This window comes from Labrus mixtus, chromosome 23, assembly GCF_963584025.1.
Source record: "Labrus mixtus chromosome 23, fLabMix1.1, whole genome shotgun sequence".
In the NCBI taxonomy this organism is placed as follows: Eukaryota; Metazoa; Chordata; class Actinopteri; order Labriformes; family Labridae; genus Labrus; species Labrus mixtus.
In genome coordinates this window covers 20,265,365-20,290,364 of record NC_083634.1, presented here as the reverse complement: position 1 = coordinate 20,290,364, position 25,000 = coordinate 20,265,365, and the positions used below count along the sequence as shown (strand labels likewise).

Genomic DNA, 25,000 nt, shown 5'->3' with positions numbered 1-25,000 from the left:
CCACGGGTATGTACGACTAAAACTAGAACTACAACAAACAATTCATATCGGTTGGCAAAGTTTCTTGATTCATTGTTTTTCTTTTTCGGTCAACCAAACTTTACACGTCATTTTTTTTAGATCTAGACGTTTCTGTTAGTTACATCCACACAGAGCGGTTAGCACGACCATGGCTGCAAAAAAAAGAACTATTATCTACACTGCTCTTCCCGTTCAGGGTTGCGGGGGGGCTGGTGCTGACTCCAGTCATTGGGCGAGGCGGGGTACCACCCTGGACTGGTCGCATTCAGTATAGAGACCGAAGGGGTCCAGATGAGCAGCTAGTCAACGGTCCAGGCCAGTAGGGGGCCTCAGAGGGCCAAAGCAGTGGCCCAAAATTAGCAAATCTTGCTAATGTGTTAATGCATGTGTTAATGCTACAAAATTAGCAAATCTTGCCTTCCTAAAGGGGGCCCCACCTGATGAGATCACTATCGTTGCCCTGCATGCTTTATTCCTGTGAAAACCAAAGTTTGTCGATGAAAGTCAAGAGAAAAACGAAGAGAAATTATCATTCCCTGATGTCAGGGTGGTGCCCCCCAAGTTGATTAAACATAGTTTAATAATATTGTTATTTATAGCAGCGGGACTCTGGCAGACACAATGGTGATGAACTCTGGTTTGAGGGCCCCCCAATTCCTTTTTCCTAGGGCCCCATCAGACTCTACAATTGCCACTGAACCAGCCACACTCACAGTCACTCAAACAGACAATTTAGAGTCAGAAATTAACCTGACGAGTATGTCTTTGGACTGTGACCCGGAGAGAACCCACACATGCACGGGGAGAACATGCAGACTCCACACAGAGAGGTTCCTGTCAGACGGGGATTCAAACCAGGAACCCTCCGCGCTGTACAGCCCTGAGTTAATCCTCCAAACTGGCAATTTTGCGGAAAGACTTCAAAGTAGGCCGTCTCAATCGGATAGGGAAAGAGGGTTTAAAGGTATTCAGTCATTTAAAAAGTGAAAAACTGATGAAGCTCAGTTTGTCTTGGTAACATGAATGTTGGCGAGGAAGTCATGTCTGAAAATAACCATGCATATTGATCATGTTATCTTCCTCTGTGCTTGTATCAGGAATAAAGGCTTCATCCCCAGTAACTATGTGACAGAGAGAGACAGGATCGAGGCCAACTCGTAAGTATGATAATGCAGTTGATGTTTTTTTTCCCAATATTTTCCGGAAAGCTTTTTTTGGTTGACTGGCTCATTTTTAGATGTGATTGTTAATTACTTATCTATGATCATTGACACTTTTTAATGTTGAAAAGGCAACATTTAAAGCATGAATTGTATTTTCCTTTTCTTCCTGGAGGTGGTACTGCAAGAACATAACCAGGACAGAAGCTGAGCAGCTGCTGAGACAAGAGGTTCAACATCTGTCTGTTTGTTCGTAACTGTTTATGTCCACGAGGGCCGTTGTTTTCTGATATCTTTGAGCGGAGCCAGGGGCATAGCTAGAGGGGCTAAGGGTGGTATGGGCCCCCCTTTAAATCTGATTGGCCACCCCAGGTGCCACCCTAAAAAATCCAAAACTCTTATTAGCAATTTGCCCTGTCAGAGGCGGGACTTGTGTTAAAACTGACCATTAGGTTTTTTTGAGTGTGGGTGTGTGCGCACACATCACACTTCAGGCCACCCCTTCATAAGTCAGAGCCCCAGTTGGGCCACCCTATTCTCAAAAGTCTGGACACGCCCCTGAGTAGAGCTAAAACAATTTAGCAAATAGTCAATCAACAGTAAATAATCAGAAAGCATTCTGTTTGTTAAAAATATTTTCATGTGCTTATTCAATACTGTCTTTGTCTAATTTCTTAGCAAACTGAATTTCCCATCGTTCTGGTCTACTCATAATGCAAAAGAATTAAACTTCCTGTTAGCATACGTTATCCTGACATTATAAAGCCTATAAATAATATTCAATTCATTTAAAAGGATTGACAGATGATTGAAGTCATTTTGGATATTTTTCAGGACAAGGAGGGAGGATTTGTGGTCCGGGAGTCCAGTCAGAAGGGAGTCTACACCGTCTCAGTCTATACCAAAACATCAAGGTGATTGACTGTACATTTAAACTTACAGCAACATAGCAAACATTTGCATAATAATAGTTCATTTTAATTAATATTTAACGGTTGACAGTACTTTTAACTTTTCTGTTTTGATGTGTGTGTATGTGCAGTTCAAACGGGGACACTCGGCATTACCAGCTCAAAATAAGTGACAGCGGACAGTTTTATTTAGCAGAAAAATACACGTTCAACTCCATACCTGAAGTCATACACTACCATGAACACAACGCAGCAGGTATACACACTCAAAACCTTTGTGAATGCTTTTAATGTGAAACAGTGCTGCATATGAAATGTTTCTTTCATATGGTTTGTTTTGTGTGTGTAGGTTTGGTGACCAGGTTGCGGTATGCCGTTGGGCCAATGGGAAGATTTGTCCCCGCCACAGCTGGATTCAGTTCAGGTAACTAATCAATGACTCAAAAACATTCACATGAAATTGCTCTGTGTATCATTTAAGGTTAATCTGTAAAGTAAAACCTTTGTTGGTTTTGGACTAGGTTAAAACCCTGAAGTTTAACATAAAGTATCTTTACATGCAGATGATATCTTGTTTTATGTCTCAGATCTTGTGGCCTGTTTTCTTAGTGGTCTGATCTGGGTTTGCAGATGACAGGGGTCAAAAGAAATGCTCTCACACTGACTTATCATGCCTTATGTGCAAACAAAATAGAAACTTTGAATCAATCCAGCATCTTGTGGCCCTGTTTTTCTTTGTTTGATCCAGGTTTGCAGATAAACGATGTTCATATTCAAACTAAAAAATACTGAATCTTTTCATCTTACATTTTGTTGTGGCATAAGTCCAGAGATGCCTCTTAGATAGTATCTGCACTAGAAGGTTTCCCCTGACGTTAAGTTGAGCCTTGAACCCTATAGATAATCTTAAAGTGTCTTCATATGCAGATGATCTCTTGCTTTATATCTCAGATTTTGTGGCCTGTTTTACATTCGCTTTGCAGTTTTAGGGGGTCAACAGAAACTCTGTCACCTTAGCTTACATCCTCCAGTAAACTAGCCTTTAGTTTAATACACTGTACTAATATATACTTTATAGAAAGGACTCTTAGACTGGACTGATCGGAGATGTTTCTTAATACTTTTGTACTATCTCTCTCCTTCTGTTTTGCTTATTTCTCCCACCTCGGTTCGTCCTCTCTCTCTCTCTCTCTCTCTCTCTCTCTCTCAATCTATATGTTTTTCTTTTTAATCCCTCCAGTGAAGTGGGAGATCAACCCCAGTGAGCTGACCTTCATGAAGGAGGTGGGCAGCGGTCAGTTTGGTCTGGTGAGGCTCGGAAAGTGGAGGGCTCAGCAAAAAGTGGCCATCAAGGCCATCAGAGAGGAAGCCATGTACGAGGAGGACTTCATCGAGGAGGCCAAAGTCATGATGTAAGGATGGGGGAGGGGAAAAAGTTGTGGAGGATCAGGTTAGGATGGACACAGAAAAAAATGGAGAACATAGAAATAAAGTTTTGAGAACTTCTTTGTGGTCACAAGGAAGTGAAACTGTGTTTGTTGTGTCTACCAGGAGGTTGTGTCACCCTAAACTGGTACAGCTGTATGGGGTTTGCTTGCAGCAGCGCCCGCTGTTGATTGTGGCAGAGTTCATGGAGAATGGCTGCCTGCTTAATTACCTACGACAAAGGGGCGGGGCTCTGAAGGAGGCGTGGCTTCTATCCATGTGCCAGGATGTTTGTGAGGGTATGGAGTACCTGGAGGCTCATAGTTTCATCCACAGAGACTTGGTGAGTCGAGCTCAGAGTGAGCTCACAGATGTTTTTTTTCTTTCAGTTGTTTCTTCTTTATCAACTTGAGAATTTAGTAAAATTACAAATACCTGGATTATACTTGCTGAGAAATTTGTCCAGGTACGTACTTTTCAGAGTTATTACTTTTCTGTCCTTCAGGCAGCCAGAAACTGTTTGGTTAACGAGCACAGTGTGGTGAAGGTCAGCGACTTTGGAATGACCAGGTATGAATCCCAATTTCTAAAGAAAAGCAGGCACGATTGTTTTGTACCCTGCCCGAGCACGATAGCGTACTCGGATCCGGGCCATGGTCCCTAGTGTGAAACCAACTTAACACCTAAAGGCTCAAACTGAAGAGTTTAAGATAAACATTCTCTATAATACATTTTTAAAGAATTTTTAAAAAAGGGTTACACCCTACACACAAGGATTATGTGTTATGAAGTCTTTGACTACCATATTTGTGAGATAGATTTGAAGCCAGAGCCTATAAGCTGGTTAGCTTAGCATAGAATAAATACCAGGAATGGCGGTGAAGCTGACAATCAATTCCTGTTTTCAGGTACGTTCTGGACAACCAGTACACCAGTTCTAGTGGTGCTAAGTTCCCCGTGAAGTGGTCTCCTCCTGAAGTTCTTCATTACAGTAAATACAGCAGCAAATCTGACGTTTGGTCGTTTGGTGAGAAACAAACTCTCTTTTCACAAACCATTCACACTTAAAAGTACTGAAATAAATTATTTTAAATCACTTTAAAGGAGATCTATTATCCTCACTCTCACCATTAATGATGTCAGTCTGGGACATCTATAGAGTAGCGCAGGAAGATGTGTAGATCAAAAACCTCTTTATTCATCTGATACCTGGCGTCAGTTAAATCCCTCATTTTCAGCCTCTGCCTGAAACGCTTCATTTAAGCTGCTGTCTCTTTAAGGCCCCCCTCCCCACATGCCAACTCTGCTCTGATTGGCCAGCTCTGTTTGCATTCGCATGAAAACTTGAGTTATCTTCCAGGGTCAGCATAACGAGTAAAGAGTTGCCGGGGTGGGCGTGTCCTACAACTTCCCTCCATGCTTTGCTCTAATAGGTCGGCAGAATCTGACGTCAGGTACATCACAAAGGGCAGTAGCCCCTCCCCCAGGTGGGTGACACTCCCACAGCTAGGTGTTTGTTCTGCCCTCTGAGTCTGCCTTCTCACCGTAAACAACAGGACATGGAGCGAGAAAGCACAGAGTACACCCAAGCCCTTCCAGAGAGGGGGCGTGGTCAGACACAGCTCATTTACATATTTAAAGGTACAGACACAGAAACAGCCTGTTCTGAGCAGGGCTGAAATAGAGGGGTTTATAGACATGATCAAATACAGGATCAGAGTGGATTTAGAACAAGAAACTTCACACACATATTTTGAGGAGCTCTGAGACTTATTTAAACTGAAGAGGAGGAGAATATGTCACCTTTAAGTTTTTGGGTATGTACTTTCACTTTAAATAGAGGCACATGATTCTTTTGCAATAACCAAAGTCAAATCTAGAAGTATTGGTAATGTTTGTTTCATGAATGTTTGTGTATGCAGGTGTGGTGATGTGGGAGATCTACTCGGAGGGTCGGACTCCATTTGAAAATCGCACCAACTCTGACGTGGTTAACGACATCACCATTGGAGTCAGACTGTACCGCCCGTATCGCGCCTCGCAGCCGCTCTACGCCATCATGTACCGCTGCTGGCACGAGGTATGTACGGAAAATCCTCTAGTCATGTTACTAAAATACTAAATTCTTCTAACTTACCAAAGTTAAAGACAAACATTATAAGCTCGGTTTAACATAAAGGCTGATATTCAACAGATTTGTTTTTTGAATGGCGTGTGTTTATTTTATGTTGAATAAAAACAAGACGAATCAGGTTTCTGTGGTCATACCTTTTGTTAACAGTGTCATCTTTCTTCTTTGTCCTTCCCTTCTGCACTCTGTCATGTTTCTTCTTCGTTGGTGGTGGTGCAGAGGCCTCAGGGTCGGCCATTTTTCTCCGAGCTGCTGGAAGAAATCAGAAAACTAGCAGAAAATCCAGACTAACTCAAACATACTATGATACTGTTTTTAATGTAAATAATAAATACAAACAAACTATATTTTGTCATTGTAAATAAATAGTATTTTCATGAAAAAGATTTTTTTGTACTTTGTGTGATCTTTGGTGGTTTTAATGTTAAATGTCACATATGATATAAAATCCACTTCACCATGTTTCTCTAACTCTAACATGTGTCTCTAGTCCGTCTACAAACCCCCCAATGATGAGAAAAGTCCATCCTTTCTGTCTTTTGCCTGCTCCACTTTTCAGAAAATGTGTGCTCAAACAGGCCGTTTGGAGGTTTTCCCCTCATGACATCACAAAGGGCAGTAGCCCCTCCCCCAGCTGGGTGACACTCCCACAGCTAGGTGTTTGTTCTGCCCTCTGAGTCTGCCTTCTCACCGTAAACAATAGGACATGGAGCGAGAAAGACCGAGTACACCCAAGTCCTTCCAGAGAGGGGGCGTGGTCAAACACAGCTCATTTACATATTTAAAGGTACAGACACAGAAACAGCCTGTTCTGAGCAGGGCTGAAATAGAGGGGTTTATAGACATGATCAAATACAGGATCAGAGTGGATTTAGAACAAGAAACTTCATACACATGTTTTGAGGAGCTCTGAGACTTATTTAAACTGAAGAGGAGGAGGATATGTGACCTTTAATTCATCTTAATTTTACAACAAAGACAGCTAAAAAAGTAAAAATGTCATTTTAAATCTGAAGATTTCTTATTAGACCTTACCTGGTTTATTACTTCTCAGTTTGTTTTCTTTGTTGTGTTTGTGTGAAATCACATCACATCCTTTGTTGTTATATAATACAGAGATACTAAGTCATAATAATGAAAAAATGATTAATAACAGAACTGTCATATTAAATAATATAAATATAAGCTAGGTGGACCTAAACTGTCAGTACTCTCGAAATGACAGCAGGTGGAGGTAGAGGGCTTCTGTCAGTTGTAGTTTCCATGAAGGAGCTGTGTAGACTCTCACTGAGGTGAAGGTGTGTTGGGTGAAAAAAGGCTAATATTAGATTTTCTGACTGTAATCATAGCAGTAAAAAAAAAGGCTGAATTAGGCAATTTAAGATTTATTTTTGTATTATTGTTTTTGGTTATTTCATTTTGTTATCTAGCTTATGATATGTCCATCACAAAGACTGTAAGTAATGATATTTATTATGTAGCTACAGTCCAAAAAATAAAAAAAAATGTCGACGGTCTTCTTAAGATTCCACACGACCGTTAATTCAAACTACGATGACATCACGTTCTACTTCCCTGCGTGGAACGTGGCGGGAGGCGTTACTATGGCAACGCATTAGGGCCGACACACTACTGAGCAAGTACGTATGCTACACACACACACACACTCTCACAGACACACACACACACACACACACACACACACACACACACACACACACACACAAATAGGGTTCTCCGGTGACTTTGAACACACACGACATTACTCCAGTGTTTACGTCAATAACGGGAGCTCACCGCGGCGGTTAGATCAGTCGAGGAACTCCCGCCACACAGGTGAGTGAGTGTTAATGTTTGAGTTCGTCTTAACTTTAATTTACCGGAAGTCACGTTGTTTACCTCATGTTGTGTTTCTACTGTATCCAGGCCTTTCACCTGGAGTTCTTTATGGATGTTTATAATGTACCTGTGATAGTTTTCAGGTTCTTAGGCAACTTAAAATCAAAATACAAATACCACAGGGTAAAAAATACTTTTTTACAAACTGTATAAAGATCTTTTATTTAACATGTAAAGCTAGAAATTAGAGATTAGAAAATTAGATTTAGGGAAAAAGTCTGCTCTACTTTTCTATTGTTTCATAGTTGTTCCCGTGTTTTTACTTAAAAGTTTTAAACTCTCTACTTTAATAGAGCTGGTTGAGTTCCTGTACATTCTCCACATTTTTAGAGGCTTTAAACTGCTGATTATGTATTCCCACTTATTCATAGATACATACATTTTCTATAGCCCGGTCTTTATATACGTCAGTTTATGAAATGTTTTTATTAGGGACAGGTGTTAATATGAGACCGGCTTTTAATTATATTCAAACCAAACTTTAGCACAGCGTTTTAACATCACCTTGTCTTTTTGTAATCTTGTGCTTTTTGATTCTTTAAGTAATTATTTCTTATATTTGTTTCATTCTTGTTAGAGATACGTTATAACCTTCACTCCCACCAGAGCCTCATGGAGCGTTACGAGTCTCTGGGTCTGGTCGGGGAGGGCAGTTATGGCACCGTGCTGAAGTGTCGTCACAGAGAGTCCGGCCGCCTCGTCGCCATCAAGAAGTTCATGGACTCTGACGATGACAAGACAGTGAAGAAGATCGCTCTGAGGGAAATCAAGCTGCTGAGGGTACCTGTCAATCAATCCATCAGCCAATCAATCGATGAGTAACTGAGCGGCGAGCCGCCTCTTTAAACCTGAAACCCGAGTGACTGATAACAAAAGCAGCCTGTCAATCACAAAACAAACAAAGTCAAAACACTTCAGAGTCATATTCTCACAACTCCTTTAAAGCTTGACACGAGCAGACATCAGAAAAAGAGACGACAATGGATTATTATGACTAATCAAAAAAGAAAATAAAGTTTGAAGCCAGAAAAGCCTGTGCTATTATACTGGCAGCGCCTATTTTCAACACAAAACCAATGCAGATCTGTGTTTTCAGCCAAGCTAAACCTAAAAGGGTGGGACTTCTGATATCACTCCTTTCACCAACAATAGCAGAGAAAAACTAGTCTGACTTGTCTCTTTGAGGGTCTAGAGAGCTGGGGCAGGATTACTTTTCATTGTTTTTAGTTTTTATTGGTGATATTTCCTGGAATAAAAGAGCATACAGAGAAATTTAAAACAGACCTAAGGGTCACTACCGAGGGAAGCCAAGGTGTTGTGAGCCACCTCACTTTATGTAGTAACAGTAAGCGGCAGTGAGAAGTCCTCTGAAACAGGTTGTGGGCGCTGCCAGTACAAAAAAAGCCATTAGCAGACACAAGTCCTAACTGTGCAAACTATCTTGCAGCAACTGCGTCACGACAACCTGGTGAACCTTCTAGAAGTGTGGAAGCGCCGCCGTCGCTGGTATCTGGTGTTCGAATTTGTTGAGCGAACGCTCCTGGATGACTTGGAGAAAAACCCGAACGGACTCGACCTGAACACCAGCCGTCAGTACCTGTACCAGATCCTGAGGGCTGTAGCCTTCTGTCATCAACAAAATGTGAGGTCACGGACATCTGTGTGTGTTTGTTGGAAGTCTTAACTGGTTTTGGACTTTTAGGTTAGTCTAATTGATTTTATTGCTACATGTTTCTAGTTTTCATTTGAGGACAAGTTTCTTAAACCTACGTTAGCTAGATTGCTACTACAAGACAGTTATGATGGTAAACTGAGAAGATACTTTGGTTGGCAGGCCAATAAATTGGAACTACACCAACGCAGTCAGAAGACTTGATTTCGGCAAACTTCTTGGCATCCAAAAGTTTCTAAAAAATATATGTTTCAATCTAACCTTTGTTAGCCAATGTTAGCTTTGCCAGTTCAACTGAAAGCTTGTCATCAAATTGGTATTACGTAAACAGTACATCATTGAGAGGTATTATTTATCAGACAGACAAAAATAAGTAAACATAGTCCCAATTGTGGCTGCTCAGTGAAAAATGTATAACATTTTCAGAGTTTTTTTAAATTTTTTGTCCTAGATTATACACCGTGACATCAAACCAGAGAACATACTTATCTCTCAGGGAGACCTGATCAAGCTGTGTGACTTTGGTTTTGCCCGGACAATGACTACACCCACTGACGGGGGCGTCTACACTGACTATGTGGCCACCCGTTGGTACAGAGCCCCTGAATTGCTAGTGGGAGACACCAAGTATGGCAAGTAAGTGGTTGTGTGTACACTGAAGGATGTCACCAAAGGAGCTCTAGGTTATCTGTTGATAATGCGTGTGTTTGATGTGTGATTGTGTGTGTAGACCAGTTGATGTGTGGGCCGTTGGTTGTCTGCTTTTAGAGATGTTAACAGGTCAGCCTCTGTTTCCCGGAGACTCTGACCTTGATCAAATATTCCACATCGTCAGGTGCTTCGGTAAGCAAATAAGTTTGGTAAAAATAAGCGAAATCTCCACTCTTAGCACTCTTAACATAATAGTACTGTTTGGGTTTTCATTTTTTCTGTATTAGGTAATCTGACAGCTCATCACCAGGAGTTGTTCTACAGGAATCCCGTTTTTTCTGGTGTCCGACTGCCCCAATGTTCTGGCAGAGTCCCACTGGGGCAGCGCTTCCCTTTAATTGCAACCAGTGCCCTGGATATTGCACAGGTGAAGTGTTGTTAGATTATTGGCTTATTGGTGATGGTATACATGTTGTAACTTGACATGATTGAAGAAAATCACAAAGACTTAAAACAGTTTTTTGGTGTTGGGTTTGTTACTCACATGCCTCTGGCTTCTCAGCAACAACACTGTAATACCATGGTGCTTTCATTCTCAGAATTGTCTCCAGATGGATCCAGAAAGCAGGGCTCACTGTTCAGAACTTCTTGATCACCCTCTGTTCACTCAAGACTCTTTCAACATCAGGTAACTCTGCATGAATATAATACATCGCTACATCATCTAGTCACCCAGTACTGCCCTTGTGTTAGCCAAACTTTGCTTATTGGAGCTTGAAAATATTTAGCCCTCTTAAATACGTTTTGACTTGCTGCATCTCTTTGTGTATCAAAACAGGTTTTTGGATGAGTTGAATGCTAAAATCCAAAAAGACCACAGAGAAAACTCTACACTTCCTATAATAGGAAAAACCCAAAGACGGGAAAAGGATGAAATACATGGCAAGAACCAAAGACGCAAAGACAAAAAACAGTCTGAAGACTCAGAGGAGAAATTCAACATGGAAAAGGAGGAAAGAGACAAAGGGGACAGAGATGACAAGTTACCCAAAACAAAAGCCAAGCAACCTTCAAAGCCGAAACACATTCACAACACCTCAGAACCTTTGATGTCCACCAAACAATCCAAAACATCAGGTGCCAAGACTTTTGATAATGCAGCTAAGATCACCAAAGTCGACCATGGCCAAACTGCCATGAGAAGTAAACTTGGAAAGGCCATTGGTGTAGAATTGAGAAAGGAACCTGAGATTTGTAAACCAACTAAAACCCGTACGTCTGATTCATTGGAGGCTTCAAAGACTGCAACAGATCTGAATAACCAAGTAGATACCAAACCTAAACATGTGAAAGTTTCTTCTTTGGGGCCAAGAGACGGCCATTTGAAACAAGTAGAAACCAAAACAACAAATTCAACTAGCTTGCACTTCGGTTGCTCAAACAACAATGTGTTAAGTGTGGCTGATAAAAGTACAATAGAGTCGCAGACGTCATCCAAATTGGAGTCAAGTCAAGACTTTCGGAAAAGCAAGAACAACTCAAACACAAGAGTACTCAAATTGCCTAAAAGCTCAACTACTGATCTTCCAACTAAGCGTTCTTCTCCAAAATCTTCTTTGAAAGCAACCATTTATCGTACAGACACAGACTTAACCCAGAGAAAGGGTCAAATTTCCATTTCTGAATACCCTGAAGGTCCTGAAACAGCCACAACTTGTAAAATGTCAAACAGTGGCCAAGTACAGACAAACTTCAGTATGAAAGTAGTGGAGGTCACTACCCGAAGTATCCCTTCTGTCCCCAAGCCATGCAAGACAACTACTTCTTCAAATCATCTGATGGATTGTTCAAACATGGACACAGAGCAACGACTGACCTCTAAATGTCCAAAAGTCCTACCTTCAGCCACAAAGCCATCTAAGACCACTTCAAAGTCTGGCCCCAGAATTGCAAAAGAAAACACATCATTGTCCAACAGTCCCTCAGAGAGTTTTACCTCAGATCTTTCAGCACAGTCCTCCACAGTTTTCATCGGAGGAAGTCTTCCTAATGGTACCATATTACCCAAAGCAAACCTCCAAATTGGCTCATCCTTGGATACTAAACCTTCAAATGACACCCCATGTCTACCCAACAAACCTTCGACTGAACTTCAAACAAACAAGGACCTTGGGGAAGTATTGATTGCAACCACAACTCAGCAGTACAGTTGTTACACGTCAAAAGAGGACATCGAGGAAAACAATGGACACTTTACAAGGAGCCCTGTGACCAAAACTGCTGAAAAACACATTGAGACACTTGATGTTTTAAGTGAGGATTACCAGGAGAATCCTGAATATGACGAGGCCCGTAGCATCAACCAACAAGGCAGTTCTAAGTCAAACATTACCAAAGAATCCAGATCATCCTTTTCCTTGAATGAAATACCGAAAACCAAAACACCGTTGGCTACAATTGTTCCAAAAACATTTAAAGTTTCAGATAAAGAGAACAGTGAGGAATTATCACTCTCTGCACCGAACAGCCCATCGACCAAGTCTTTTATAGACCAAATCCCAAAGGTTGCTAGAAACCCACATTTTGAGCAGACAGAACATAATGTAAAGTCCTTGAGACCCCTGCACTCCGAATCTTTGATCGGGGGATCAAAATCAAAGATTGGGTCTTTTAGCAACCCCACCAAGTCGCCCACAACAATGGCCCCAAAGACTCAAATAAATACGCCTCCAAGGAATAAAAGAGGCATCTCAGAAAGGAACGACCCAATGAATGCATCCACAACCTCAGAATCAACTTCACTCACCTCCACTGCAACTCCAGACCGAGATGCTTCGACAGGGATCTTCCACAACATGTACACCATAGATGTTAACAAATTCAATTTCAATGTTTCCCATTCCTCTCCGCCTCCTCCACCACCTCCTCCCTCCTCCACTCCTCAACTCCTCCCTCCATCCTCCACACCCCTCATTCCCTCCACACCCCTCATTCCCTCCATCTCCATTGTCAGTGCCCCCAACTCTGCCGCCAGCGATCACTTTACCCTGGGGGCGGATTTCCATTCTGGGACCAACAACCTTAGGTACTGAACTTCTCACAATGCATTAGACTAGAGCACAGCACTAGAGCTAGAAATTAAGAACTCTTGCCGGATTGGCAAGAACCAAAATGCTAGTAAGCCTTAGGGCTTTAGGCCTATGGGCAATATTCAGATCTCAAAGATACTTAATACCATTTGTCTAAACATTTTTATGGTGCCATTTTGGATTAATGCAGCAAAGTAGTTTTTAAGTCCTTGAAAATAATGATCCAAGTTCTTAATTTTGCCAACAAAACCTGAATGGATGAGGTTTATCCAATCAGGGAACATTTGGTCAACATAGGACCAATTTGAAACCCTAAATATAGACTTTGGTAGACTGTGTTTTTGTGTGTTTCTCACAGGTGTACAGACAAACCAAGGCATCAGAGTGGCATTTACAGTCGACTGACCCAACAGTCTTTGTCCAGCCACATCCCAGGATCACTGACTTATCAGGTAGCACAGTTTATGTGTTCAATTTGTGTTCAATACCATCACAGTGAAGAATCTGCTCTACCAAGGTTAACACTTTCTTTCTTCACAGGGTCAAATCTACGAGCACTCCTTCCTGTCCGACCATTGTAACCCTGGTAACAGCAGTGGTGGTAATACACTGACCAAAAAGAAGCCCGACATCCATTTCCCAGATCTAAGAAGTTCAGTGCCGCCAGAGCACAAAGGAAGAGAGGGTATGCACTCTATAGTAACACAAACACATTACAATAGTACCAACAGTTTAACAAAGCAAAAATAAGTTAATGACGCCCTTTAATTATGCTGTCTCTGTTGGGCACATCCAATATCTCCTCGTGCTAAGATCTGTCTTGAAATAGTCTGAAAAAAAAGTCTGAGTGGCCTCCTCAAGCCTTTTTGTGCAATTCAGGATTTCAGTGGTTCAGAAACAATGAAAGATTTTCCTACATTTTTTTCTAAATCCATTCAGCTGTACTTCCTCTGATGTGTTCTCAGGTAAACAACCAAACAAAGGCACTTCCAAAGAGCAAAGAAAAGACAAACAGCCCGTTCAGGCTATTTCTCCATCAGACCAACAAAAGCTTGTAAACAACGGTACAGATACACACACTAACAGAGACAATGTGTAGACTTTAAAGGGATAGTTCAGTATTTTTGACAAGGGGTTGTATGAGGTACTCTTCAACAGTGTGACTTTAAAACATACTTTGTAGACTTTCTTATTTTTCAAGTTTGGATGTTTTTGTTTTCTCTTTTAAAGCCTGCAGACCCCAACAGCTGATCAGTGCGATCCAAACAAGCACTGTATATTTTTTTCAATATAGCGTACATTTACCCAAACGTTGTTTTTGGCCTGATTTTTAAATTAGCTCAATTATATGGCTATACACTTAGCCGTATAGCCTAGCTTCCGTGTCAGCACTGTGGGCGGTCTCTCCTTAAAGGGGCCACGCTGACCACCATCACCGGTGGCTAATGTACTTACTACCGACAAATACCCCATACAACCCACATTTAAAATACAGCACTATCCCTTTATATTCATGAAGATACAAAAGATAAGACCTGCTCCACAAGGATCGAAGGATATCTTCAGTCGTGAATGGGAAACTTAAGCAGCTGTGATATTATACTGTTGTTATTTTACACTCCTGACTTTCTGTAACTGATTTATATGAACTTGTATTCTTCACTTTAAAACTGACTAAAACTAGACTCAAATGTAAATAATATACATGTGGAATGTAATACTTGCGCTGCATTCTCCTTCATGTTCTAATATTTAGCTGAGGTACCATCTTTGTACAAAAAGGAATCAGCTTAAAGCACTTTTTTGATAAGTTATTTGAACGGTTTTTATAACAATATTATGCACTTTTCAAAGCAGCTCTGAGGTCATGAAATATGTGAATACTTTTTATGAATCATTTTTAAAGGTCACATATTCTGTAAAATCCTCTTCTCCATGTTTCTCTAAAACTAATGTGTCTCTATTCTGTCTACAAACCCCCCAATGATGAGAAAAGTCCATCCTCTACGTCTTCTGCCTGCTCCACCACGTGGTCAGACACAGCTCATTTACATATTTAAAGGTACAGACACAGAAACAGCCTGTTCTGAGCAGGGCTGAAATAGAGGGGTTTATAGACATGATCAAATACAGGATCAGAATGGATTTAGAACAAGAAACTTCACACACATGTTTTGAGGAGCTCTGAGAATTATTTACACTGAAGAAGAGGAGGAGGATATGTCACCTTTAAACCATAACAGTACAAATTTAAAATGGACTTAATAGGACGTAAGAAGCTTGAAGGAAATGTAAGATTGGTTGTGTTGGTTTATTTCTGCAGATAATAAATATTTGTATTCTTACATATATACATTTTCCTTGAAATCTTAATGTTTACTATCATGCAAAAGATCCACTGACAATAGAAACGTTTTCTGGTAGTACATTAATTGACGAGTAACCCAACATGCACGTTAATCTGTCATTAAACTGTTAGCATCTGTTTCGGGCTAGTCACTCGAGTCAGCGGAAGAAGATGAACCCATTTTCCATACTTTTCGCTCAGCCCCTCTCGCTCTGTTCCGCAGAGTTGAAGGTAATTCATCACTTTCTGATGAACTCCGACCTCCTATTGGCTGAGCGATTCGACTTTTGAATCCCGGCAGGGAACCCGCCTGATGTCGTCTGCCGTTGGTCAGGAGGTAATGGAGAAGGCGGAGAGAAGGGTTGGAGTGTCTGTTAGTGATTGGTCCTGAAGGCGCTGGCTGTGGTCTGATTGGTGGTCCGTTACTTCTGGTTACTGGTTTTCTTGGTGTTGATCTGACGGCTGGCTTTTTGGTTGTAGTCACAACCTGCTGGAAAATAAAACAAGGGATTAAAAATGGCAAAAATACTTTAAAAACCAGGGCAGTACATGAGGCGGGATGAAGCATTAGAGCGACATTGAAGGTATTAACACGGTGCCTGTTTTGACATCATTTGATAAAGTGATGGGACATACGATCAGGAGTCCGTATATTGTGTTTTATTTTGAAATTATCCGGACGCTCTGTGCATTTGCTTGTCTGACTTCCTGTGGGGGTCGATCTATTCTGTCCAGCTTGACGATGCCTGCAGCGTACTCCGTCGAAAATAGACTTGCAGCGTATTTGAAAAGGAGCACTGCCCACTCACAAGAGAGGGGCGGGGGAAGTGTTAAGGCAGGAGGGGAGGGGGGAGCTGAGGGATGAAGCAGGTGTGTCCAAAGAGAGCTTTTGTTTTGGTCTGAAAAACCTCATAGTAAACATTTAAGCTAGCTTTAAGCCTGACAGAACGTTAACTCTCAAAGGTAGATTTATTCCAAATCACAGTGAGGTCAAATCATTCAGGGTGGAATTACCTTCCTGGTGACGGGTGTGGTTTTGGTCGTGGTTGTAGTAGATATAGTGGGGGGAGCAGTGGTTTCAGGGAAAATCCCACAGCCGTCCACAGCAGAACCATCGATCTCTGGAAAGTCAAGTTCCCACCGAGAGGAAAGGTCCCGCCCTGAAGCGGGGAAAAATATGTGCTCTATTAGTTAATGCACCTAAGTGATGACAATGAGCTGGTTAGCATACCAAAGAATTAGCATATCAGATACATCAGACTGTGATAAAAGAAGAAGATGTACTCGTATATATTCAGTTTGATACTCTGTTGTTGAGAGAGAGACGTCAGAGTGAGCTGGTTGGTCTGTGCCTTGCTTAAGAGCACCTCGGCAGTGCTCAGGAAGTGATCTGAAGCCTGAATAAATGTTGTATTTAATTTTTCATTTTTGTTAAATCCTTAATGTATAAATCTCTTATTCTTATGTTTTTAATATTTTAAGTGCTTATTTATGTCTCTATTCTTATATTGTTTTATTTGCTCTGATAACCTGCTGCTGTAACACCACAATTTCCCAGTTTGGGATCAATAAAGTAATTCTATTCTATCTGGCACCTCTCTAACTTCCAGATTTAGTCCGCATCAGGACTTGAACCATCGACCCTCCAGTTCCCAACCCAAGTCCCTACAGACTGAGCGACTCCCATCACAATACCTAAACTCTGAAACATCATCTACTAAATTTATGGATACAAATCAAATCTATTCTTATATTCACAAAGAACACGTTGACTTGTTTGACCTCACTGTACATTAGAAGTTGTGATATAACTAAAATATTGGACGAAACCAATGTTAGAGACATGAAGTCAGGTGAGCAGGTGCTGCAGCCTTCATGTCAGTGTTTGAGGTGTCTGTGCAGCTATCCAATCTGTCAGTCTGTGTTGCATCTTTCATGAGGACAGGTCCAAGGTGTGTTTGGTCTTTTGTTTGCTGCAAAGCTTCCTTGAAAGGCAGCGTGCTGAAAATAGGCTTCGTTCCAGAACAACAACAACAGATCAAATGTTCAGATCTGTCTCTTTTTACTCACCGAGTACAGTACATTTAAAATAATAGATTACACAGATTAAAATAAGAATAGTGTATCTTTACTTACCATGAGTCAAATCAACGTTCTGACCTCTAACATGGAAGAGGAGAAAGACGACGCACAGAGCTGCAAACCTGCAGAACATGACAACTGAAGGCAAAGGTTGAAGGAATGGTAGAAGAGAAAACGAAGACGAGGAGAAGTGTGAAGAACGGCACATGAAAGATCACTCTGTGTCTGAAGAGGACTGAGCGACTGGAGAAGATGAGATATGAGGATGGTTAAGAAGACATAAAAAAGAGGAGGGAAGAACAGGAAGACGGACGTCGTCTAGACTCGAGGGTTTTGTCTGAGCAGATCTGAGAGAGTTGTGGTGAAGAGTTGCATCAGAGTTAATCCTTCAACTTTATTTATTCAAGGACGATTTACAGAACGACAACCTGCCCGGAAACACCCTGACGATCAGACACGTGTTCTACACTTCATGCTGCAGATCCAGCTTCTCTGTTTCCGGTTCTTTCATGGCACATAATAAGAGAGTTTTATGTTTGGGAAAAAGTCACCTTGTTGAATATTTGGTCAAATGAGGTTCACTAATTTCAAGACACTCAACAAGTAGAATGTAGCTGCTGTGTTGGCTGTTTTTTTATTTATTTATTAAAGGCAATGCAGGGCTTGTTTTTTTTTTTTTTTTTTTTTAAATGGGCGGCAGAACGCTGCAGGGCTGCCAGGGGAGGGCTGCTCTCCAGTGCTGGGAGAAGAGAGTCTATGTAAGAAGTTACACCGGCCTACGTAGAGGCTTGAAGCCGTCTGGTGATGTTCTTGACTTCATATCGAGGAATTTATCGTGTGATTAGCAGAACAAGATGTGCAGAACCCAATTGTCCTCTGGGAGTGATTTTTGATCTGATACCAACATTTGATGTTCAGATATCCAGTATCCATCTGAAGGTCACCGAGCTCAACTCAAAACGTTAGCTAAGTGTCCTAAATGCTTTCTCGTCTAGACAAAAGTTCTTCTTCTTTGTCTTGCCCTGCTTTGTTTTCCCGTAATTTCAAAGTTTGTGTAATTTAATTCCAAAAGAGATGAATGAATCATTAAACCTCTTAAGCTTTTTTTGATCTACGAGACGATGATGTTTTATAAAGTGTGTCACAAAGACAATTAATCACGTTAATGTTTTGTATACAGTCAGTGTCTCGAGTGTTCGGTCTGGACTTCAGTTGAAACCGGTTTAGTTTCAAAAACATTTATTGGAAAAGGGAATAATCAATGCCCTCCGAAAGAGATGGAATTATGTTTCTTAAAGGAAGAATGTGAGACTTTTTGATCCAGTAGAGGTCGCCCTTGAGCTGCAGCATGAAACCAAAACAAACTGCTGTTTGGCCACGCCTCCTCCAGTGACACACCTCCAACCCCTCTCCACTCGTGTTTGCAGAGGAGTATGGCGCAAGCGTCTGACAAAATGGTCCTAGTCTTGACCTGCATTGTTGTGTTAGCATGCTAATGTTAGCGCTCTTTAGTGTGTTAGTTTAGCCTGCCTTTGGCGAATAAGCCCTGTTGTTTGGTTTAATCAGCTGTTGGATTGTTGGCAGGCTCAACAGGTTAAATCGTTTCTGGAAACAGTTACTCATTCACAAGAATTCCCCCGACACACACCCAGGTGTCAAAGTCATTACCTGTTCCGATGTTACCCAACTGTAACAAGAGATTTCCTAACATAACACACGCACACACATTCATGCAAGGACTGCAGTTGCTATGGTGTCAGTGTCTGCTTGCACACACACCGACTGCACAGTCCGCTAAGCGCTTTAATCCCACGTCTTTGTCTTCCTCATCCTCTCCCACTATCTTGTCATATTAGTAGTTTGGCTGTTTACAGACAGATAAGTCATTCAGTCCCGCGCTTCGGCCTAGACTGAAATATTTCAGTTATTCTCGGATGGATTGGAATAAAATTTGGTACAGCCATTGTTGGTGCCAAGACGACTTCCTAAAAAGAGAGTGAAGTCAAACTGCCACTGTGTTTCTTGTTCTCAGCTCTGTGTTCACACTGACAGGACGGAGCTTTCTTCAGCTTGTTCATGCTCACTCATTGGCTCAAACTTGTTTCATATACATTTTCTTTACTATGTCAAACCCTCCTTCTCCTCTCTCTTACCCCTGCCATCACGTGGGGCAAGAGAGTTGGCCCGCCCACTCAGGGATGCTGTTTATAGAGGCATATAGTGCATTCCATTTATTCAGATCTCGGAGAAGGGAATTACGTCACACCCGAGTTGAACACGTTCCAGTTACAAGTCGGTAACATGTCGGACTAGCAACATGGACGCCATCAGGACTACCTTTGTTTTGTTAGCTAATACCAGGCGATAACGACACTACGTGATAGTTTGCGTATGAAAGTTACATGACAACAGATGGAACTTGCATGATACCATCGGTGTGATTGATTTAATCACACAAAAAGACGACTAAAGTTGATAATAAACACAAAAGTTACAGTTTAAACATTGCTGTTGATGAACGTAGCAGCCATGTTGGATTTTAACTCGGCTACTGAAGGTTCTCCGAGATTCCATGTCAGAATTCAGACTTCAGGGGGGCGTTCCTGACCACGTGTCAGACCGTCAACTCGAATTTCCAACTTCAAAGATCAAATGGAACGAACAACTGAAGGAGAACCAACAGACTTTCCAAAATGAAGATTTTCTTTGGCTTTATAAGAGAGACAGAACAACCTGATCTAAACTCTGAGATTCATATCGTCACCCATAATGATCACAGAATGTCGCCTTCAGATGTAACAGATGCTCTGCGTCTCACAGACCTGATGAAACAGGAAGGGAGGGGCTGGGGAAGTGTGGAGGCAGGAGGAGAGGAGGGCGAGCTGATGGATGAAGGAGGTGTGTCCATAGAGACGATTTGTTCTGAAAGGCAGATTATAAATGGGTTTTAGTTTACACTGATTTGGTCGAATGGCTGTGACAAGGTTCAAGAATGCATTTAGTGTCGCTGCCTTTCAAACCTTTAACCACAAGGGGGCGCCAGTTGTCCATAAAAAGTGTCAAACATGAGGTTTTTATCACTCAAATTGTGCTTTTGCAGACATGAGCAGAAATAAATCACAATAATCGCCGATATCAGAATTTAAATTCGGTACTTTTATTCTTATTAAAAACTTTATAATAACAAGTTTTTTTTATTTTGGTGAAAAATAATTTCTTCTTTGGCTTCAGACTTTAAAGTGCAAACATGACATCACGTTAATCTTGGAGAACTCAGAGCTTATCTGTTGAAACGTAAATGAACAGGAACGAACAATCAGCAGGAACAATAATATTCACATGTACAAACACTGAACTCCCAGCTGCACAGAAGTGTTGGATGGTATCCAATCGGAGACGAGGACGCTGGTTTCTATGATGATGATGATGATGATGGTCACAATGAAGGTCTAAGTGAACTTCCTGATGAAGCGCAGTTTGAGGTAAGCGATGGTGAGGAAGCAGACGGTCATGATGATCAGAGCCATGTGATTCTGCCAGAAGCCCCAGGTGGAGTAATCGACGCCCTGCTGCTCCAGAAACTCCTCGCCCGTACACCTGGAAACACGACGTGGACGTTTGAATAACAAATTCAGGAAATTCAGGAGGACTGCTCCGGATTCATAACTCGACTGATTGTCCATTACTCGTCTTAAACAACGGTTAAAAGATCGGAAAATTACTTAATGTTAAAATATTTGAATGCTTTATACTCTTGTACACAACTTACACTTCTGTCTTAAATATCTATTTGTTTGACTTCAAAGATTTGTTGTTCCTTCTCATCCAGTCTGAACCAGCCCTTTGCCGGTCACCTACCCCTTATGACATTTTATCCAATCAGAAAGCTTTAATCCTGTTGGTTTACTTTGGGACTAATCGAGCTCTGGAGCCTGCTGGGGTGTAATGCATGTGGTCCACCAGATGGAGCTATGACCCTCAGAATAGCTGAAGAACCTGTTTCTTTAACATCGTTTAAATCACATTACAGACGTGTGTGTGTGTGTGTGTGTGTGTGTGTGTGTGTGTGTGTGTGTGTGTGTGTGTGTGTGTGTGTGTGTGTGTGTGTGTGTGTGTGTGTGTGTGTGTCTCTTACGCGAGTCCAGGCGGGATGACGGTGTGGTTGAGGTCTTTGCAGAACTGCAGCCCCCTGAACTCGTTAATCTGCAGAGCCTGAAGAGACACAAACATTTAAAACATGACTCATCATCATCTTGATTTATAGAAGAGTATATTACTAACCCTGCAGCATCCTCTGTAAGTGTGTGTGTGTGTGTGTGTGTGTGTACTTACGCCCAGTCCGTAGCGTGGTATACTTAAGTATTTCAACCAGGCGAGCCAGCTGACGATGGATGGAAGATTGACGAGCAAACCTGCAAAGATCTGCAGACAAGAAAAAGCTGGATGATGGAGGCCGGCGAGAAAATACAAATGTGTTTTTATTTGTGTGTGTGTGTGTGTGCTGGTGTGAGTTAGATGTGTGTGTGTGTGTGTGTGTGTATTTTACCATCATGAAGACGCAGGCGATGGTCATGAAGATGTTGGCGATGGCCACCACCGTCTGGTCGGCTGAGATGGCCAGAGCCATGGAGGTGGCGGTGTAGGCGACCAGAGTCACGGAGAACATGAAGAGGAAGAAGGCGTCAACTGTCGGCTTCAGACCTGCACACACAAACACACACACACACAGAAATACACACTCAGAAATACACAGACACAAACGTTTATAAATGTCTGGAACGTCTTCAAATGTAAATCTATGAATCCAAAGCTCAGAATAAATCACAGCTGCGTCTCCAACCCACCGATCATGAAGTACGCCACGCAGCTGAAGACGATGGCGGGGATGGTCCTCAGCGTGAGGATGTCGGACAGGATCTTAGACAGGAAGTACACCGACACTCTGTAGTAACCGCTGATATACTCGTGACTGGAAGGAAGCATGAAAGAATCTTAACACGTCCCGCAAACTACAAAGATGCTAAAAATCGTTGATTTAAAAAATGGTCAAAGCAAAAATATTTCACTTTAAATAAAAAGAACAGTAAAGAATATTTAAAGGAGCAGTATGTAACTCTGCCCCCTAGTGGTTAAAATGTGTACTGCAGTCTGAATTCTAAACATCATAGAGAGCTGTCTCCCCCCCCCCCTCCTCTCTAGAGTCCATGCTCACACAGGTCACCATGTGGTGGACTCTGAAGCTTCAGTGTTTATCCAGCTCTGCATGGGTCTGTAAACCTTTCTGTGTTCTCAGTTTGTCATGAATTATTTTAAATGAATTAGATGAATGCTTTGTGCTTCACACCCACATGAAGAGTTTCCGCTCTGCGATGAAGAGTTCAGCGGACGACAGGGAGCTGAAACACTGATTCACGACGATGAAGAAGAGAGCGCCAAACCTGAAAGAAACACACACACAGACACGTTAAAAACACAATCTGAGCAGTTTAAAGTTCATTTAAACTGCTTTTCTCGCACTATTTCTACTTTAATGTCTGCACTGTCTCCAGGAATAACAACATTTATTAGACTTAAGGACAGTGGCTTCAAATAGTTTCATGACACAACAAAAATACATAAAAATAATCTAAAATAACCTGTTCTGCATTCCACTCTGATTATCCTGGACGTCAAAGAAGATGGCTCCAACGACCAGAGCGAGGAACAACGTCACTGCAATCTGAACAGAACAAGGGAAAGGAAAAGGATCGTCACTGGTAGAGGTAGAGCCTTCAGTCATCAGGCCTGCTCGTGGTACCTACAGTCTCTAAATGTACTATGGGAGGTAGAGCCTTCAGTTATCAGGCCTGCTCGTGGTACTTACAGTCTCTAAATGTAGTATGGGAGGTAGAGCCTTCAGTTATCAGACCTGCTCGTGGTACTTACAGTCTCTAAATGTAGTATGGGAGGTAGAGCCTTCAGTCATCAGGCCTGCTCGTGGTACCTACAGTCTCTAAATGTAGTATGGGAGGTAGAGCCTTCAGTTATCAGGCCTGCTCGTGGTACCTACAGTCTCTAAATGTACTATGGGAGGTAGAGCCTTCAGTTATCAGGCCTGCTCGTGGTACTTACAGTCTCTAAATGTAGTATGGGAGGTAGAGCCTTCAGTTATCAGACCTGCTCGTGGTACCTACGGTCTCTAAATGTACTATGGGAGGTAGAGCCTTCAGTCATCAGGCCTGCTCGTGGTACCTACAGTCTCTAAATGTACTATGGGAGGTAGAGCCTTCAGTTATCAGGCCTGCTCGTGGTACTTACAGTCTCTAAATGTAGTATGGGAGGTAGAGCCTTCAGTTATCAGACCTGCTCGTGGTACCTACGGTCTCTAAATGTACTATGGGAGGTAGAGCCTTCAGTCATCAGGCCTGCTCGTGGTACCTACAGTCTCTAAATGTAGTATGGGAGGTAGAGCCTTCAGTTATCAGGCCTGCTCGTGGTACCTACAGTCTCTAAATGTAGTATGGGAGGTAGAGCCTTCAGTCATCAGGCCTGCTCGTGGTACCTACAGTCTCTAAATGTACTATGGGAGGTAGAGCCTTCAGTTATCAGGCCTGCTCGTGGTACCTACAGTCTCTAAATGTAGTATGGGAGGTAGAGCCTTCAGCTATCAGGCCTGCTCATGGTACCTACAGTCTCTAAATGTACTATGGGAGGTAGAGCCTTCAGTTATCAGGCCTGCTCGTGGTACCTACAGTCTCTAAATGTTCTATGGGAGGTAGAGCCTTCAGTCATCAGGCCTGCTCGTGGTACCTACAGTCTCTAAATGTACTATGGGAGGTAGAGCCTTCAGTTATCATTTATCGTGGTACTTACAGTCTCTAAATGTACTATGGGAGGTAGAGCCTTCAGTCATCAGGCCTGCTCGTGGTACCTACAGTCTCTAAATGTACTATGGGAGGTAGAGCCTTCAGTTATCATTTATCGTGGTACCTACAGTCTCTAAATGTACTACGGAGCCGTAGTTGTCCGTACCTGAGCGACTGATGTCTGAGGGTTGAGCATGAGGTTCTTGAACGTTCTCTTGAGCACCCATCTGAACTGCGTCATGAAGCTGGTGTTGTAGGTGATGGTTCTGGAGGGAGTCTTGGTCGTCACCTGTCGGCCCTGAACGATCCTTTCTGAGAGAAACAGGAAGTGAACATGGTTTTAATCTACCATGAGAACAAAACAGCGCTTCTCCATGAAGAGTTCACTTTCAGGTTACAACACTTCATCAATACTCTCTGCAGCTGTTTCAACTAAGAATAGATCAGAGAGAGAGAGAGAGAGAGTGGGGAATGACTTGCGGGAAAGGAGCTTTTGTTTCTCCTTCTATGACTGACAAACCTTTTAGAGGTAGAATCTGATCAGATAAAAGTCGATCTTCAGGGCCTTTCAGAAAGGATGCGAGCGAAGAGCAGTTGAACGTATTAATGGGTTTGAGAGCGCTCACCACATCCTGTCTGAAAGGTCGTTAAGACTGATCGCGTTCCGAGGAAAGAGTCAGAACTCAGGCGGCGCACTTAAAGATTCATGAAGTGATGCTTTGAGTGTTTTTGTACTGACCCATCTCTGCTTTGGTCTGCTGGAAGTA

At 42.1% G+C, this 25,000-nt stretch overlaps 4 protein-coding genes across 4 annotated transcripts in view; 2 read left to right on the top strand and 2 right to left on the bottom strand.

The window, feature by feature from the left end:
- The window catches only part of txk (TXK tyrosine kinase), a 10,734-nt gene extending 4,700 nt beyond the window's left edge, over window positions 1-6,034 (top strand). The window contains exons 4-15 of the mRNA XM_061031665.1: window positions 1-6; window positions 1,119-1,178; window positions 1,357-1,411; window positions 2,016-2,095; window positions 2,224-2,348; window positions 2,442-2,516; window positions 3,333-3,504; window positions 3,644-3,860; window positions 4,023-4,087; window positions 4,426-4,544; window positions 5,440-5,597; window positions 5,868-6,034. The exon at window positions 1-6 is cut by the window's left edge and continues 59 nt beyond it. Of these exons, the coding sequence (XP_060887648.1) occupies window positions 1-6; window positions 1,119-1,178; window positions 1,357-1,411; window positions 2,016-2,095; window positions 2,224-2,348; window positions 2,442-2,516; window positions 3,333-3,504; window positions 3,644-3,860; window positions 4,023-4,087; window positions 4,426-4,544; window positions 5,440-5,597; window positions 5,868-5,939 (1,204 nt within the window). The 3' untranslated portion in view covers window positions 5,940-6,034. The remainder of the gene's footprint in view (window positions 7-1,118; window positions 1,179-1,356; window positions 1,412-2,015; window positions 2,096-2,223; window positions 2,349-2,441; window positions 2,517-3,332; window positions 3,505-3,643; window positions 3,861-4,022; window positions 4,088-4,425; window positions 4,545-5,439; window positions 5,598-5,867) is intronic.
- A 2,087-nt stretch (window positions 6,035-8,121) lies between these two features.
- Window positions 8,122-13,140, top strand: LOC132958535 (cyclin-dependent kinase-like 3). The gene is made up of 7 exons (XM_061031442.1): window positions 8,122-8,327; window positions 8,995-9,189; window positions 9,671-9,855; window positions 9,950-10,062; window positions 10,158-10,297; window positions 10,470-10,558; window positions 10,709-13,140. Exons 1-7 carry the CDS (start codon window positions 8,160-8,162, stop codon window positions 12,960-12,962), a joined length of 3,144 nt encoding a protein of 1,047 aa, XP_060887425.1. The 5' UTR covers window positions 8,122-8,159; the 3' UTR covers window positions 12,963-13,140.
- A 1,850-nt stretch (window positions 13,141-14,990) lies between these two features.
- LOC132958538 (uncharacterized) lies at window positions 14,991-18,018 on the bottom strand. The gene is made up of 3 exons (XM_061031443.1): window positions 17,443-18,018; window positions 16,321-16,466; window positions 14,991-15,793 (listed from the first exon to the last, which is right to left on the bottom strand). The coding sequence occupies exons 1-3, from the start codon at window positions 17,594-17,596 to the stop codon at window positions 15,452-15,454; spliced, it is 642 nt and encodes a 213-aa protein (XP_060887426.1). The 5' UTR covers window positions 17,597-18,018; the 3' UTR covers window positions 14,991-15,451.
- A 2,505-nt stretch (window positions 18,019-20,523) lies between these two features.
- Window positions 20,524-25,000, bottom strand: part of abcg2a (ATP-binding cassette, sub-family G (WHITE), member 2a) — a 14,429-nt gene continuing 9,952 nt past the window's right edge. Inside the window, exons 10-18 of the mRNA XM_061031663.1 lie at window positions 24,973-25,000; window positions 24,400-24,545; window positions 23,025-23,107; window positions 22,737-22,826; window positions 22,233-22,357; window positions 21,935-22,089; window positions 21,721-21,810; window positions 21,524-21,600; window positions 20,524-20,985 (exon numbers count right to left, since the gene is read on the bottom strand). The exon at window positions 24,973-25,000 is cut by the window's right edge and continues 77 nt beyond it. Of these exons, the coding sequence (XP_060887646.1) occupies window positions 20,838-20,985; window positions 21,524-21,600; window positions 21,721-21,810; window positions 21,935-22,089; window positions 22,233-22,357; window positions 22,737-22,826; window positions 23,025-23,107; window positions 24,400-24,545; window positions 24,973-25,000 (942 nt within the window). The 3' untranslated portion in view covers window positions 20,524-20,837. The remainder of the gene's footprint in view (window positions 20,986-21,523; window positions 21,601-21,720; window positions 21,811-21,934; window positions 22,090-22,232; window positions 22,358-22,736; window positions 22,827-23,024; window positions 23,108-24,399; window positions 24,546-24,972) is intronic.

Bases quoted from the DNA above. Each gene is read 5' to 3' on its own strand.
- LOC132958535 (XM_061031442.1), top strand. From the start codon at position 8,160: ATGGAGCGTTACGAGTCTCTGGGTCTGGTCGGGGAGGGCAGTTATGGC. The intron at 10,063-10,157 runs GTAAGCAAATAA...TTTCTGTATTAG, and splicing joins CCACATCGTCAGGTGCTTCG to GTAATCTGACAGCTCATCAC. The intron at 10,559-10,708 runs GTAACTCTGCAT...GTATCAAAACAG, and splicing joins CAAGACTCTTTCAACATCAG to GTTTTTGGATGAGTTGAATG.
- LOC132958538 (XM_061031443.1), bottom strand. From the start codon at position 17,596: ATGTGCCGTTCTTCACACTTCTCCTCGTCTTCGTTTTCTCTTCTACCA. The intron at 16,467-17,442 runs GTAAGTAAAGAT...TCCCCGCTTCAG, and splicing joins GAACGTTGATTTGACTCATG to GGCGGGACCTTTCCTCTCGG. The intron at 15,794-16,320 runs GTAATTCCACCC...ATTTTCCAGCAG, and splicing joins CCACACCCGTCACCAGGAAG to GTTGTGACTACAACCAAAAA.